Below are 17,155 nucleotides of genomic sequence, written 5' to 3' on the forward strand. Positions count from 1 at the left end.
GTTTTAGGAAAAGTTTTAATACTACGTTAAAAAATTCCAGTGCCACCAAGAAACGGTGTGTTTCACTTTCAACTTGCCACCAATGGGCAAAACCTTGGTAATAAATGGGAGTAATTACCATGAAGGTTAAACTGCCATGAAGACCGAAAACATTTTCAATAAAAACTTTTTTTACGGCATTCAGCATTTTTAAATTGAACTAACCAATGGATAGAAAACTTCCCATTGGCCTAGATTGTAAGAAAAAAATTTAAAATACAAGCCTCTTAGCAGCAAAGTTAAAAAAAAAAAAATCACAACTTGTAATTTTATTGTTTGGGTAGCAGTAAATTTCATTTTGAGCAGTAGTAAGACAAGACATTATAAAACCAATGAATGGGAAAATTGCTAACAACTGCTTTTCTGATCGTTTCTCCATTTCAGTGCTATCAATAACCAATTATTTACAAGTAACTATAAGATCCTTCAATAAACCCTAATGTGTTACATTATAATCTCAACAGAAAATAAATTCAAATTCCTTACAAGCAGGGAAAAACTTTTAATGCCTTTATTCCTGAAAAACTTTACTGCAACCTCCTTTCAAAGACGTCTGTTGGTATTTTGGTCGTTAAGACTTTCAGATAGATACTAACTAAAAACATTTTTGCAATGTTCCTTATTTTTAAATTCTGGATGTTTAATGAACTGTTTTTATTTCTCATGCCCTCTGAGAATTTTCTCAATCCAAACTAATTCCCAGTCCATGTTTAAACACCTGTTGACCATCAGTAGTAGTGGCAATGCAAAGTGCCTCTCCCTGTTTTATACCCAATTCTTCAATGTCAGATATTTAATCTTCAGTAGGTTCTTAACAATTCTGCCATACCTAAGATGCCCAATGGGGAGTCATGTTAACACCTACATAGAATTCAGCCTCATTTCATCTTTGGGTAAACTACCAATGTTGCTATTGAGACTTGGGACGACCCTATGTGCTGGGTAGGACTGCTTTATACTTGGGAGTGGATTGCCATCCAAGACAGAAGGCACCTCCAGGTAGGTTATTGTGAGCTGCCTTTGAGACACCCTTGGACTAATTTTAAGGATGCCGTGGGTAGCACATCTATTTCACAAATTCTTTTAGTAAAAAATGCTACTCCCTTTCCCAAACTATTAAGTTAGGTAGTGTCACTGAAATCCAAAACTGCCTTAAAAGGCTTTTTTTAAAACATGCAGTACTACAGAAACACTGCCCACTTCATTCTTACATTATATAAACGTACTTTCCTAAGCTTAGAAGAGCAGAACTCCATTTATGAATCCTTTTCTGTATTATTGCAATTCCATTGTCATGCATATACTCCGGACACTTAAAAGGTTAATAGTTTATTGACTATAAACCAGCAATCACGTTTTGCAGTTATTTTACATTCTTTCAATATTCTCAAACATCAAACTAGCAGCTATCTTAAAGCTAGAAATTTATGAACTACAAAGTTTCTAATAGACTAATAGAATGGGATGACAACTCACTTCTGTCTTTATCCCGATTACTTTGAACAAACTAAGAGCCCAACTACTGGAATTATCAATCCCCACAGCTTAGCTTTTATAAATGCTACAAAGAACTCAATACAAGAAAATTTGAGATTGCTATTTCCTTATAAGAGGAGCATTTCAATCAATTTTATAGGTGTTAATATACCATAGTTGAAATTGGGCACACACCATCAACTAGCATCATGGGAATTTTATTTGGAAGTGAATTTTTAACTATCAGTACAAACGCCAAGATACTACACAGAACATCCACAGGAACTTTTTTCATCTTTTTTTTTTTTTGAATTGTTCACAAACATTTCCTACATAATCCAACATACAACAGAGAAATGGTACATCTTTATCTTTCAATTTGCATACAATGGAAAAACAAGAATATATATATATTTTACAAAGTTTAACTAATAGACACTAGCAGATTGACAGTGTTTAGTCTATAGATGAGAAATTATCTAAAATAAAAATTCAGAATTTATTCAACACCAGTCACTTCCATAACCCAGTACTCAGATTAATGAAACCTGTTGCCAATCAGACTTCTGTTACACACTTACAGTACTACTCAGTTTGTAGTACTGCCATCAATCTGGGTTCTTCATCATTACTAACATAGAAAATTGTTGCGAAGTAGGGGCAAGCATTTGCAAAAATCAAAAACAAAACCCAAGCTTATTTTAAGCATGAATATGTATGATGGGATTTTCCCCAAACAATGGACTTTCAAACCACCAAGTCACCAGTAGTGAATTTTCCAAGATATTTTTGTCTATTTTTAAGAAGAGATGCACTTATATCCCACAGAGGAGCTGAAAATTAAATTTAGTGTTTAGTTTGAGGTGGGTCGGGGAATTTAGCCATTTGAAAAATGACCATCTTAAGAAAAATTAAAAAAAAAAAAAAAAAAAGACCACCAAAAATAGGTTCACTAAATTTATTTTAAAAATCATAAAACGTTTCTTACAAAAGAGCATTCATTACATTGTGCACACTGCTCTGAATAGAACGCCAGGGACACATGTGGACTATTGTTATTTTTCCCTGTCCCACCCCTCCAAATGTTACAGTGACCACAAAAGCAAAGTGTTCACAATAATTACACGGGGGGATATTTTTTAACCAACAATCAACAAAAAATAAAATTCACTCACTCTGCTGCTGTTTCAAAATTCCAATGTTAGTTTTTGCACGCCCTTCCCCCCCCCACCCTGTTTTAAGGAACTAAAACATTACATCTGGTGAACAGCAAAGATTTCACTACACCTCAAATGCAGAACACCTATGAAGCAGAGGAATGTTGGCTTTTTAAACAGAAGCAGATAAAAAAAAAAAAAAGGTGCAGGACTCCTTCAGTTCTTCACTAGTCTTAGAAAAACTTTCCAGAATACTGCTTCACACTATAAAAAAGAAAAAATATCTTGCATTAGAATCCTTCAACATCTGCATACTGCTTCACACTATAAAAGAAAAGAAAAAAAAAGTACGAATTAGAATTTTTGTCCGTAGTATCTTAGTCAACATTAAGACAATTTCAATGCTAAATCAAAATGATCAACTTGTCCATTACATTTAGAAATAAGAATCAAAAAAAACACTAGCATTTACAAATTAAAATAGTGTAAAATTCAAGAAAATAGTAAATTAGACATTAGTAGAACAGAATCAAGAAAATGAAATCAAAAGCTGTTAATATTTGATAGAAAAGACAAAGAAATGGCAGTTAAGGTGTGAAATGCTGCATTTAACAGCAACAATCATTTGTCCTGTAGAGGCATGGCCTGTGCCATATGGCAGACTGTGATTTGTTGTCGATTTAGTTATCTACAAACAACAAAATCACTAGTCTTCCACACAGAACTAGACCAACATCCAATGAATCTTCTATTATTTACTACAGGGTTTATATATTTTAAAACAAGTGTGGTTTTGGCAGCAGTTTTCACCAGAGAAATGGAGAAGTTTGCTTGGTTAGGGCTTCTTCCAGCAAGATTAGTATTGAATGTCTTCGTTTTTAGTAAGAAAGCAGGAAAAAATTAAGGCAAAGCTATTAGAATGTTTAGAAGTTAGGTCCCCAAAAGGTTGAGACACCATGGCTTCTAAAAGAAAAATCAATTCAGAAGGAAAGCTTTTTAAAAGTCATAGCCATCAGAAAGTTGAACTTAAACTGACCTGTTCTGCAGCAAATACTGTGCATTCTGTATCTGGTCCTGTGTTCCTGTAATGGTAATGATCCTATCTTCAGACCCTTCTAAAGGTTCATCAATTTTGATCGAAGCTCCTGACTCATGGCGGATTTGTTTAATCCGCTGACCACCTTTACCAATAATAGATCCAGCCAACTGGGGGAAAAGTAGAAGGAAAAAAAAAAGTTTATTATATATTTTAAGAAAATCTTTTCTGTATTTTCAACAACCATCACTACTATTTATTAATTCTGTAGTTATTTACTCCCACTGCTGTATTATCTGATACCACTGAAGTTAGAATAAAAAAATATTCCCTGTATTAAAAAATTTCCTTTAGTAAGTAAATTAAGGGTTGATTTAACTGCTTATTTCACTAGCACTGGCACTGACACTGTTCACAGTCAAACTACAAAATGACACCTCACTAAAGGTTCCTAAACACAATCCCAATCCCAAGGAGTATTTTCCTTCCTTTAATACTATTAATGAAAAAGCAGGTAATTTAAAGAAAGGGGCAATAAAAGAGGGGAAAAGAAGAAAAAAATAAAGATACTTACATCTTTGGGAATAGTTACTTGAGTAGTAATTATAGGGCCACCAAGATCACCATATGAGCCACGACCCCCTGCATAGGAATAATCTGATTTAAATAATGAGCATCAAGTTCATTTACAAAACATGAAATAATATGTAATTTTACAAAGGAGGAAACTTACCATATCCAGAACCACCCTAAAAATAGAAGGAGAAATAGAAAATTAATTGGCCCTCAGAGTTTCTCATTAACTATCTTAATACTCATGAAAATCCCTCAGTTTAGGTATCAAAATTCTCCCAAAGCCCCCCAAGTGTGCATCTACTAAGTATAACTCAGAAGACAACTCTCAGCAAGAGTAAGGATTCAGGTACACAGCATTCAAAGAAACAAAAACATTACACGAGGAAACACACACTGATGCTGATGCGCAGGTAAACACTGATGCGCAGGTAAGCATCTTATGTAACTTATATGCATGCTAAAGCACACGATACTCAACCTGTGGTTCGTAAGCCATCTGCCACTCTGATGGGCTCCACGTATCTATTGCAGAATCCCAAGTTTCATCAGCACTGAAACCAACCTGTTAAAAAAAAGATATATAACACTATTAAGATGAATCAGCAATACATTACACTCACGTTATGATTTTCATATGCCCAAATTCTATTTATGTTTTATACCACTTTGGGTGGGCGGAACAAGGAAGCAACCACTTATCTTGGGGAAGGAAAGAGGGGTCAATAAAATCCCGAAACTCAGCCAACAATAGAAACAAACTGATTTATTAAGTTACTATCTGATGTTCAACCAGATTTTTAACTTCCTAACTTTAAGATACCTCAACACACATTGGTAAGTAAAAGTTCTCACCATGCCATCGTAACGGTCTCCAGGTCTCCCTCTTCTGTCATAAGCCATCAAATCTCTGTAAACATAATAGCTGCTGTAATCTCAGCTTGTTTACATTTACATTCCACACACATTAAATAAAAATCTATCCCTAAACATGGCTTAAGTTATATGACATGCAGATGAAAAGAGGACAAAACAAAAAAACTTACCCGCCTCTAGGTGGTGGTGGGGGAGGAAGAGGAAGATTCCGAGCTCTGCTACCACCCCGGCCACCTCGTCCAGGAGGAGGAGGAGGAGGACCTCGACGAGGGCTCATATCATCATAATCTCTTCTAGAGGGAGGCATGGGACGCCCACCCCGACCAGGAGGCATTCTGTCAAAACCACCTCTTCCCCGCATGGGAAAGCCCACGGGACGTCCACGTCGGTCATCAAACATCATTGTAAAACCACCATAATCATAGGTTTCATCGTAAAAATTGGGATCATAAGGCTGCGCACGTCCTTTGATGGGTGACTAAAACAAAGGAAAAAAAAAGTTACTTCATACTAATCCTTCTTTCAACAAACAAAACATTACAAGTCCTTTATTTTTCCTATGAAGTCTATCAAAAGGAACAGAATATAGGCAAAGATAATAGAAAGGAAGGAAAAAATTTAAATACCAACCACCCCCCCCCAGTTCTTTAGCAAGACAGGATCAACAAAGTGATCTGTCTATGGGGGACAAGTTGCTTAATATCCTTAGATCTTTATGAGACAGTATCAACACTTTTCCCACTCTACACTAAGAAAATAACTATGAACACACCATAGTCCACTCTATGAAGAGACAAATCATTCCAAAGTTGAGAAGATGAGCAACGTAGTATGAAGATAAAGCAGCACTACAAAGCAGCACGGAAGTTTTACTTTTGTTTGCTTAACTGACCCCAAAATTTCATTCCACAAAGTAGAAGCTATAAAAGTATCAATCATCAAATGACCACACACCCTCCACCCTTTCCTAGAGTAATTCTAAATTAAAACGATGGCTAAGACTGGGTGATAGAAAACAGACTTGGGAATTAAAAACACTACTGGTACATAAAGTAAAAGCTACATTTGAAATGACTTCTGAATGAGATCATGTTTTGTTTCATAAAATCAAATCTATTAAGTGTATGAAAATACCTCAGATATAAGATCAAGGATAATCTTTATACACTCCACAACCCTATCAGGCTTCCCACCAATGAGAACGACTCTGTCAGTGGAATGAGGACAGCATTCCTGGAAAAGCTTGATCGTTGTCTGAGTGTTCTGCAATAAGGTCAGAAAGAGAAAAATTAAAACTAGATTTGAAAGAAGGAAAATGCACTAAAACACCTCCCAGGTTCAGGTAAATTTAATTTGATTTCAGTAATACCCTCCTCCATCATAAAACTTGTGTTAAAACTTACAGAGCACAGCCTGGTTTTGAAAAACGTAAAAATTTTTGCCAAAACAACCAGGATTGTCAGGCCTTTTTACTATAACGTAAGTATCAAGGTAGGCAATGATACACCTAATGGGGAACCTTAGTGAGGGAATCAAAGAGGCAAAGAAGCTAGATGGGAAAATTATTTTCTTAGTTTTTTTTTTTTTAAAAAAAAAGGCAGGAGGATAAAAACAAAAAGGTGCCTTTACCTCTCGAAGTTCTTTGATTTTAGCACCTTTGACCCCAATAATTCCTCCTGCCAGACTCTGATGAATCAACAGTCTCAACTCGCAGTCAAAGTCGCTTCCTTTATAGTGTTGGTACTGCAGAGGGAGATTTGCACAACTTTAGTTCAAAATTAAGAAATCCCCAATACACTTATCTGCTATAAGCATAACAATATACTGTTGCAGTGAGCAACCTGAATTTATATTTCAATAACTTTACCAGTTATGTGCTTATTATCCTCAATAGCCAGGCCCAAAAAGGACATTCTGCACCACCTTAAAAAACTATTTTATTTTCAGGTCCTGCAACACCATACCCACACTGCAGCCATTTAGCATGTCGCTGTTACCACAAAATTATTATTAACATTCAAATAACACCATAATAAAAATGACTGCAAAGCACTTTGCAAATGTAGTTAATTCCCACTGCAGCATGGAGCAGGGTCAACAGTGAGTTGTAAGACCATTCATTTATCTTGTTGTTAAGCTTTTTCTAGAGATGGGAAAAGTACACTATGTTAAAAATAAAATTGATCCTATGGGCCAGGCTCCATACTTCAGTGGGGTTCAATGGCACTATGACATACATTTAAGCATTCCACAGCATCAGATTCGAGCGGGAGCTGGCTGGTTGCAGTGGGTGATGGCAACTGCAGGCCCTGAAAGTAGAAAAATAAGAGTAATAGGTTAAGTGTCTAGTGTGATCAGGCTATTGTCGCATATATTGGTAAAGCTACTACATTTTAAATCTATATTAATTAAGAAACTGTTTATCTACAATAAGAATGAACATACTTTTCCTTGTATATCTAGTAAATAAAGGATTAACTTAAGATTGTAAAAAGTCTCTCATTAGAGTAAAATAATTCTTTCCAACATATTCCCGTAATTAATTGTATGCTAAAAACTCCTTTAAGATAAAGCCTACTAAAATATATACTAAATCCATGAAAGCACACAACCACATGTAGTTTGTTTACTCTAGATGTGGTCAACTTGTTACAAATACCTTTCATATAGTACTGCTGCATGTTACTAAGGTTTTAAGATATTGCTACTATTACTCGTTCTATCTACCATCTCTTCACCTCCCCCATTATAACTCAGTAAAAAATTGTTTAAACATTCCCAAATACATAAACAAAAAATATGAGCCTACCTCTTCTAAGGTAGGGATGATTTTCTTCAGAATTTCTCCAATTGTTTCAATGTCAGCACTGATACTCAATATGCTGTCAAATATCACAAATACCAGATAGTACAAAAAAGGTGGAAAAAGAAAAAATGAGTTTTGTTTGTCACCAGTAATCATAAAAATGTTTAGAGAAGTAACATACATTTAATACTCCCCATTTACAGTATCCTATTTATAGATTTTCACATGCATTGTTTTATGCCCAATACAAACATGGTAACAATATTAGGAGACGGGTTGCAGAGACAGAGAGAATGGGCTTTTGGAAGGGCTCAGATTAAGTGGGCAATAAATTGACCAGAACCGAAGCAGAGTTGGTATTTATGTTCCCCGCCACCACTAATTAAGAATACCCTCGCTATTACATTGGTATAACTGGCACACCTTCTCTTAGGCAAAGTGGGAGGGAATATGCAAGTGGTGAACATTGTATTTGGAATAAGGTTATGGACACCAGTTAGAAATTAGATCACTAATGGGCTCTGCAAGAAAACAAATACAAATGCAAGACAAAACAAAGACAACACAAATGAGAAGTGTAGGAAAGTGAACCAGAGTTAGCATTTCATCAGAAAAAATTATGAACAGGCAATGTTGGGAAGCAAGGTGGGCCACAAAGACAGAGCGAGAGACTATTTTGGTAACAATTTGATTTACAATGCAGCAAATATGCAACACTTGAAGCTGTGCTCCTTCCATCGAAATAAAATTAGTGGATCGTTTGGGTGGGCAACTCACGGTAAAAGTTCAGTGACAAAAAGACTTAATGGGGAAAATAAGACAGAAACTTGAAAAACAATACACCGTCTAAAGGGGATACTATTTAATTATATAAAAGGCAGGTAATAAAATACATTTCTCTCTTTCTAATCAGGCAGTGAGGCATAAACTGTTGGGACATACCGCTCGGGGCCACTGCTGTCTGGGACTGAAACACTGGCATTGTACTGCATTGGTCATTGGCGTTCGTGGATGTTGGCATTGGGCATGGGCATTCAATCAGAAGTTGTCAAGTATGGTACCCGTTTGGCAACGAGCACATTTTTGGGCATAGCCAACCAGGGTTTTCACATGGGCGTTCAGGGGCGGATGGGCCAACGTCATGGTGGGCAACGCAGGGGTAAGTCGATCCAGTACATGGGCAACGGAGATATATGGCCAAAAAAACAAGGAGAGGGAAAAGGGGGAAAAGCAATAAATTTTAATTTAATACAAACTATACTCATACTCTCAATTAATGAAACAAGCTTAAGTTGTTCTGAAGACTAACACAATAATGGACTTCACTATATCTGACCGTGGCTTAACATTTAAGGACCTTAAATGATGGTTCTGTTCTAGTTTTTTTTTTTTTTTTTTAAAAACAAAAACAAAAACAAATGATGTTTCAGTAGCAGGCTGGCTCATGGGGGTAGACACAAAACCTGTCATGACTCAAAGTTTACTGAAATTCTTGAGGAAACGGGGATATTAATAACCCAGATTATTATACAGAACATCTGGATTAAGAGGAGAGAGGTTTATAAAAGACAAAACAAAAATTCCCACACCACCAAAAATCCCTAACCATTAAGACTAGAGGGTTAAAACACACTCCTAGATCCTAGGGCAGGTTTGTAAAATTTAAACTTATTTTCAAGTTCAGTTTACAGCAATCAAGAGGAACATACAAAGATCTGTGACCAAGAGAGAAATGAAATACTGTCAAATAAGTATTCAACACAAAGTTATTATTTGCCTCAAATTTAGCAAGAAGTAAAACATTAAGAATGTGTACACTGAGAAAGTTTTTTTTTTAAAATGTAATTTTGATGTATCCAAGTCCTATAAATATGCTAACTTCTGGGGATGCAGATGTGTCTAATCACAAGAGTCAACCCACTATAAAATATGAAGACTCAAACCAAAGGCACTGAGACAAGCTATTTCGAAATTTTAAGAGTATGCCCCTAACTTTATTCTTTACCCATGTTTAAATCATGCAACCTCAAAGTTAATTTCTTTGTGCTCCATGTGCAAGCTGTTAAAGAAAGAACAGATGGACTTAAAAAAAAAAAAAAAAAGAAAAAACAACAAAAGAACTCCTGGGTTTAATCAGCCACCTGCAATGGTTTTCAGTAATATAGTATTTGATCCACACATGAAATGGGATGCAATTAAGGGCTTTTACACTTTGTCAATATTTCTAATTAAGATGTTTTATCTTGCTTGAAGTGAGTAATTTGGTGGAATCCTATTAGTAAACAAAGAGGTTTACTATAAACCTCCATGACAACTCAATTTGGGTCTTGTTAAACATAAAAAATGGCAAATCTGGAAATCAGCTATGTATCCAATCATTACAAATGGCTTGTATCTAGACTATCAAGTGATTCCTATGAATCAAATCTTTAAACTTTTAGAAACACGCAACAGAAGCAGCTTGTGTAATAGTTTAAACTCTTTAATACTTACGTCTGTACGCAGAGCCTTAATATTCTTGCCTCCTTTTCCAATCACTGCCCCAGCATTCTACAGAAGGTAAAATGACAAGAGAATAATTACTTTGCCTTTCTGTAAATTCACTATAACTGTCTCCTTTTGAGCTCCCCCTTTCCATAATCCACAACTCTAAGCTCTGTTACAGGGCTGGAAATCTACTTGGGGATATCAAAAACATCAGGATAAAATCAAGACTCTAGAGAAGCAGCACTTAAATTATTAAAACAAAGCTCTGAAATATCCAAAATGCCAAAAATACATTCTAGGTATGTAACTTATGCACTGATTAGCTTTATACTATTCCATGTTGCACATGGCAACAATCAAGCAAGTAAATTGCTAACCAAGATGTTTTAAAAATAATATAAACCCACAAATGTAATCAAGAGCTAATTCATTGATGCCGTAAGAACTATAGCTATCCCCCCTTCTGGAGTGGTTCACTCTACCAAAACTTTTTTTAAAATTTTAATTGCTACAAAGAGGTTTAAAAAATCACACAAAACACATCTTTTATAGCCTTTAACCTGTAAGGCTTTGAAGACTTCCTTAATTTCTGCTTGAATATATAAAACATTTCAAAACAACCAAGAATAAAACACATACCTTGCTCTGAAGCAAAATGCGCAACTCAACCATCTCATCAGTGTTCCTAGATCTTTTAAATGCTTGCTCTTCTTCCATATCTTCTGCAGGGCGTTTACCTACAAATTAAGAGTTAAAATTTCAATGAAAGGACCAATATTTTCAAGAAAAATACTGAATGTTAATTTTAACCTAATTTTAAATTAATGAAACCAACTCCAATCTATTTCAAGAGATTCATCCCTAATCCCAGGGCCAAAAGGGACACTTATAAATTTAAAACCTGTTCTTGTCAGATCTCCACTAAATAATTCACCGTGATACAATACTTCAAAATATGTTGTAACTAAACCACATAATCACAAGAACAATGAAATAGAATGGAAAATGTGAAATTGTTAGAATTAAAGTTTTCTCACCAAATTCACCATTGGTTTCAGTGTTGGGGAAGGTTTCCTCTGGCTGTTCTGTTTCCATTTTCTTGTCTTAAACAGACACACCAATCTGTTTTAAAAAAAAAAAAAAAAGCAAAAAAAAGCAGCTAGTGTATTTGGCTCATTGGAAACTAAGCTGTACATTTTAATGAATATTAAGCAAAGACATGACTCTGCTTCTACAACGTACCAGTTTTTATATATCCTTGCAGAGCAGAAGAGAAGAACTGGGCGGGACCAACAACTGACACCCTAGTGCTGCAGTAGCCTATAAAAATCAACGTAAGTCAGTTATGCTTATTTTGTTCATCCTTATAACTGAATACTAATTTCTAATCACAATACCGATGTGAACCCAACAAACTATTTCTAAAGTGTGACTCATTCTATTAAAGTTTTAAAATCCAAACACATTAAAAAAAAACAAACAAAAAAACCCACTAGTTTTTTGCCACTACATTGATTTCCACCATGGCAACTAGTTGTTGCATTACAATATACAAAACACACTGTATTTTTTTCAGTAGGGTCAAGATTTTTATGCTGGAACTCCTAATAGTTTTGGGTTTTTTAACCGAAAGCTATTTTCTGAAATCTTTAAAAGTTTACAAATATAATGGCAAATGGAAGACATATTCAGTGAACAGATAATCTACTGAATCCTTTAGCACTAACAAGCCACACTACCGGGGTAGTTTAAACCAGGTTAGACAGGGTGGTATCCGAACAGTTGTACTATTACTAAAAAATGATTCTACGTGCTAGATTGCTAACTGGTACTACGAGAGGCCACTTGCCTTTTTCTGCCAGTAGTTTGAGTCCCATTACCAATCTGGCAAGTAGAATCTTTTACTTTTTTGATATTCGTCTAACTGATGTATCCAAGGTATATATACGTATCCAACAGCATAAAGTAAAAAAATACAAAAACCAAGACATTATATATCGCCCATTATCCCCTAAGATTGGTCAATAAATCCACTCTCCCAACGACCGAAACAGTATTTTCTTGGCTCATCGCTCATTTAAATGCTGAGGGGTAGCGGCAAAGTTGGATGAGAGAGATTCAATAACGTTGCTGGTAATCCGCTAGGTCCTTTTTTCTACTCTCCCTCAGACCCCGAAAATAGATTAAGCATACACCCAGCCAGTCGTGCGCAAACATGCCCGGCTCTCCCAGGACACCAGGATCTGCAACAGTCGAGTCCCAGAAATAGGAAAAGCGAGAGGCGAATGGCAGAAGCGCCGCACCTCTGCTCACCCGGATCCGACGGGAAATGGCGGCCCGCGTAATGGCGCCTACGTGCTACGAGGCGGAGCGGAGCACCGACCCCCCCTCCCCCACCCACCACGCGGTCCCGAGACCTCATCCCCGCACCCCTCCCCCCATCGCAGGAGAGACAAAGCAACCAGGGGAGCCCGGGCCTTCCGACCATCCTGGCTCCCGCCTCAGCCCCAGGCCGGGAGAGCACCAGTGCAGGGCCCACACAAAGAGTGACGCCGCGGCATGAAGCAGTTCGCCACCAATCTAGGGCTCTCAACCGCTGGTCCCTTCCTCCCAAACAAGGGGCCTACTTCCCAGTACCATAGGACTACGTCTCATCCTACAAGAATATGTCTCGCAATTCCCTCAAGTCTTTGGCACCACAATGCGGACTGCGGATATACGCTCAGGGAAATGGCGGACATGGGGGAGGGGAAACCAGGCAACGTCTCCTCTGGGAAGCGGCCAACCACCAAACATACCCTAAAACGGCCTACTGCTACCAGAAAATTTCCTTTCCCACCCTTGCTTCACAAGCAGCCCGCCCGCCTCCGCTCCTCACCGCACGAGGCCGACGTCCCTTCACCACCGCACTGCCTCAACCGGTCACAGCTAGACAGAGACCGAGAGCTGGGCCCCACCGCCCTCCCCCTCCTTCTCCCGCTCTGCTCGCCTACTCCGCGCCGCGCCTGATTGGCTGCCCAGGCTTCAGTGGTGGCGCGAGGACGAAGAGATTGGCCCAGAATCTCGTCAATCAAAGCACCGGAGAGGGCAAAATCCCCACCCTCCGGCAGCGCCTCCCTTCAGACTGAGGCCGCTAAAGACCCGAGGAAAACCGGGCTTAGAAAAAGTAAACGCAGCCTTTTAGGAAGGCCAAACCCCTGACTGAATACGTAATACCCAAACCCCAATAACTCCAATTACCTATAGACCGCGAACAAGCGGAACGCTGGCAAGACGTTGAGGTCCGTGCAGCAGAGAAACAGTGGATAATGGCGTCCGCAGTACTTTCCACTGAGCGCCCTCCTCCTTTCTCGTTCACACATTTACTAGCGGGGGTGGGGGGGGGGGGGGGGTGGTGACCTCTCGCGAGATCTTAAGGCTGTCTTGTTCACGCGCACAGGGAGGGGGCGGGGAAGGGGCGTTTTCGAGGCCCGTTAGAGTCATTTTCGGGTTGGAGGAGGGGCTTGATCACGCGGGGAATCGGGCGGGAAGAGGTAAACAGAATTAGGGCGGGCGCTGTGGCGGTTCCTGCTTTTACGGTCGTGCAGCCCCTTGACCGCTGTTGCGCGAGGGAAATGCGGGTCGGTGCTAGGCCCAGACGAATTCCCACATCTCCATAGCCCACACTCGGGTCTCCTTCCCTCCCTGGCTCCCCACATACTCCTCCCCGGGCTGCCAGGCTGCGGAGCGAGCTCCACGTCGGTAAGTGCCGGCCGCCGGAGCCATCTGCCAGGCTCAGACCACACTTGGGAAAAACCGCTGTTTTTAATGGTCTGCGGCGCCCTTCGTCTCGGCTGGGGCCCGAATGCGCAGCTGGCGGTTTGCGCCCCCAAGGAGGGGTCGCTGTGAGTCGGATCCTACTGGATAGCAGTGAGTTTGGAGTTTTTGCTTGGTCCCGGGAAAACGCGGGCCGGCCCACCAGACCGGTGCGGGGTGAGCCTCGTAGTCCTATACAGTTTCTGTGTGGTTTCAGCAGTCCGGACGTCGGGGCAGACCACCCACAAACATCGAGTTGATTATGACTCATAGGGACGCTATAAGACAGTGTAGAACTGCCCCAGAGTTTCCAAGGCTGTATATCTTTACCGAAGCCGACTGCCTAATCTTTGTCACGGGGCGTGTTTGGTGAGTTCGAACCGCCAACTTTTAGTTAGCAGTCAAACGCTTTAATCACTGCGCCACGGAAGCTTCTACGTCCAGGTTGGCCCAAGCATACAGGGCGTTCCGTTCATGTGGTTCATGGATCCCGTGATACGAATATTTCATAGTGGCTGCAGTTATGTGAAAAATTTGTGTTAATAAATACTGCATTCGTCACCTAAAATAAATGCAAATCGTAAAAAAGTTTTAGATAACCGCGTCCGTTCACTCAGTTCTTTAAAACGCCTACCATGTGCGAGGATTCTACTGGAATCAAAATGAAAAAGTCCCCACTGTTTTAGCATGTTCTATTCGTACTTGCCAAGTGCTGGGTTACTTCTAAGGCTCCTGCGCTAGATTTTGATGATTTATTTTGTTAAGGCATATTGTTGTTGTTATGTGCCGTCGAGTCAGCCCTGACTCATAGCGACCCCTCCTTGGGTTTCCGAGGCAGTATCACTACGGAAGTAGGATTGCCCAACCTTCCTTCTGAGGAGTGGCTGGTGGGTTTGAACCGCCAGCCTTCTGGTGAGCAGGCAAGTGTCTTAGCCACTATGCTAAGGCATATAGTCACAGGAAAATTGAGAAAATTGGAAAATTACCAGCCATTCACAGAGCCCGAGCCTTGGTAATACCCCAATACTCTTCATCCCACCAGCTTCCACCCACAATCCCAAACTCGTGTTAGATCATACTCGTGTTCTAATGGACACGTAAAGGTAAATCCACCAGTAACAGAACATACTTGAAAAATTTTTTTGAAAGGATGAATTTGTGCTGATAGATTCCAACTCTAACTTGCGAAATACATGTATCAACATCTTTTATAATAGTTATGATTGTGTTCATCATCTTTTATTTATCTGGTTAAGAATAAAACTCGGGGAACTAGCACTTCTTCATGAAGTACCAACATTTACTGGCTGGGAGAATACATCACCAGAAACTTAAAGTGAAATGTCTGGAGTTGTGGAGTTCATAAAAGGTGTCTTAACCCAATTTATTTAATGGCCCCCAGCATGAAACTTCTAGTCTTGCTAGGGAGATAAAACCAACAAGATAATTTTGGTTTTGGTAGTTCAGGTTTTTATTAAATATTTAACTAAAATTTGTTGAGTGTACAATTGATGGCAGTACTTGGTTTATAGACATTTAATCTGCCAGCCAGGATTTACAAACACTTGGGTGTGCCATTTAAAACCCGAGACAGTTCACTACACACATGTGCACATGTAGGGGTACTTTAATAATGATAATTTTTTTTCAAGTTAGTATTTCTTGGCAGCCATCAGTTTTCTGCTGTTTATTAGTAGTTATGAGTGATAAGAGAATCCAAAGTAAGTCTCTATATCGATAGAACTTCTTCCTCAGTTTCACTGTCTGCTGACCGGACCCCTGACTGAGCCCTGGTGAAAGCTCTTTCTCAGCTTCCCTAGATGCTGTTGTAGGTGGGATTTTTTTTTCCCTTTCTCCATTTGTTTTCTGCCTTACTTCTTTACTCATAATTTTCGCTTTCAGTTTACGTTTTAAGTCATAGGAAAATATTTTTCCCTGTCTTGCATCTTTTATTTAAGAGAATATTATATCTTTGCTCATTCATGGACTTGCCAGCTTGATTAATTATAGCTTGTCGGCTGTAATTCATTGCACGATCACTTTGGACTCAGATTTAGGGCTAGTATTGCTTATCTGTGGAATTTACTTCAGATAGGCTGATATAATTGAGATCGTGCAGTACCCATACACTGTGGATGGCGACTTATAACCTATAGGACCGAGTAGAACTGCCCCATAGGGTTTCCAAGGCTATAAATCTTTATGGGGTAGACTGCGGCACCTTTCTCCTATGGAGAGGCTACTGGGTTCAAACCACAGACCGTTCTGTTGGCAGCCGAGCACTTGCTGTTTAACTTGTGCTAGCTACTGGTTTTATTTAAAATATTGTTTGCAGCTATAATTTGCTGAGTTCCCCACTGTATACCAGTTTCTGCTTTGTCCACAGTGTTGTAAATGTTCTGGCACATCCAGTTTTTTGTCATTTATAATTTTCTTAAGATTAATTCTGGAAAGTAAAAGAAATGGATCATGAACATTTCTTTTATGTACAAATAAAATTTTTTTCCCCCATATTCTCTTTCCTTGGACAATGGAGTGCTCGAGGATCTGGTGCTGTTTTTTGTGTATTAACAGATAAATTGTGATGCCCTAACTGATCTCTTGAGCTGTTTCTACATGCAGTGATTGTGGTTATCCAATTTCTCCAGAAAGGAAAGGAAAAAATCTTAGGAATTCTCTTGATGGACTAGATAAAAGTAGTAACATTTACCTAATTATTAAGTGTCTTAACTATTGAAATCCAGTCTAAACATTTATAATATAGATCCCACATGATAATACTTTTCATTTAATTAAAAAAATTTTAAAACTTTTCTTTGTAACCTGTGTTGTTGTTATGTGCCTTTGAGTCGGCCCCGACTCATAGCGACCCCTCCTTGGGTTTCCGAGGCAGTATCACTACGGAAGTAG

At 38.8% G+C, this 17,155-nt stretch overlaps 1 protein-coding gene across 1 annotated transcript; it reads right to left on the reverse strand.

Annotated features, from left to right (window-relative positions):
- Nucleotides 1–2,962: 2,962 nt before the first annotated feature.
- Nucleotides 2,963–11,545, reverse strand: HNRNPK (heterogeneous nuclear ribonucleoprotein K). Its single transcript, XM_007938921.2, has 15 exons — nucleotides 11,488–11,545; nucleotides 11,090–11,187; nucleotides 10,457–10,513; nucleotides 8,906–8,949; nucleotides 7,967–8,039; nucleotides 7,395–7,466; nucleotides 6,787–6,900; nucleotides 6,292–6,420; nucleotides 5,328–5,635; nucleotides 5,137–5,191; nucleotides 4,763–4,846; nucleotides 4,442–4,457; nucleotides 4,283–4,365; nucleotides 3,709–3,878; nucleotides 2,963–2,996 (listed from the first exon to the last, which is right to left on the reverse strand). The coding sequence occupies exons 1-15, from the start codon at nucleotides 11,543–11,545 to the stop codon at nucleotides 2,963–2,965; spliced, it is 1,395 nt and encodes a 464-aa protein (XP_007937112.1).
- Between the last annotated feature and the right edge of the window lie 5,610 nt (nucleotides 11,546–17,155).

Source organism: Orycteropus afer, unplaced genomic scaffold (assembly GCF_000298275.1).
Source record: "Orycteropus afer afer isolate SDZICR_OR568_19922 unplaced genomic scaffold, OryAfe1.0 scaffold00005, whole genome shotgun sequence".
Lineage (NCBI taxonomy): Eukaryota > Metazoa > Chordata > Mammalia > Tubulidentata > Orycteropodidae > Orycteropus > Orycteropus afer.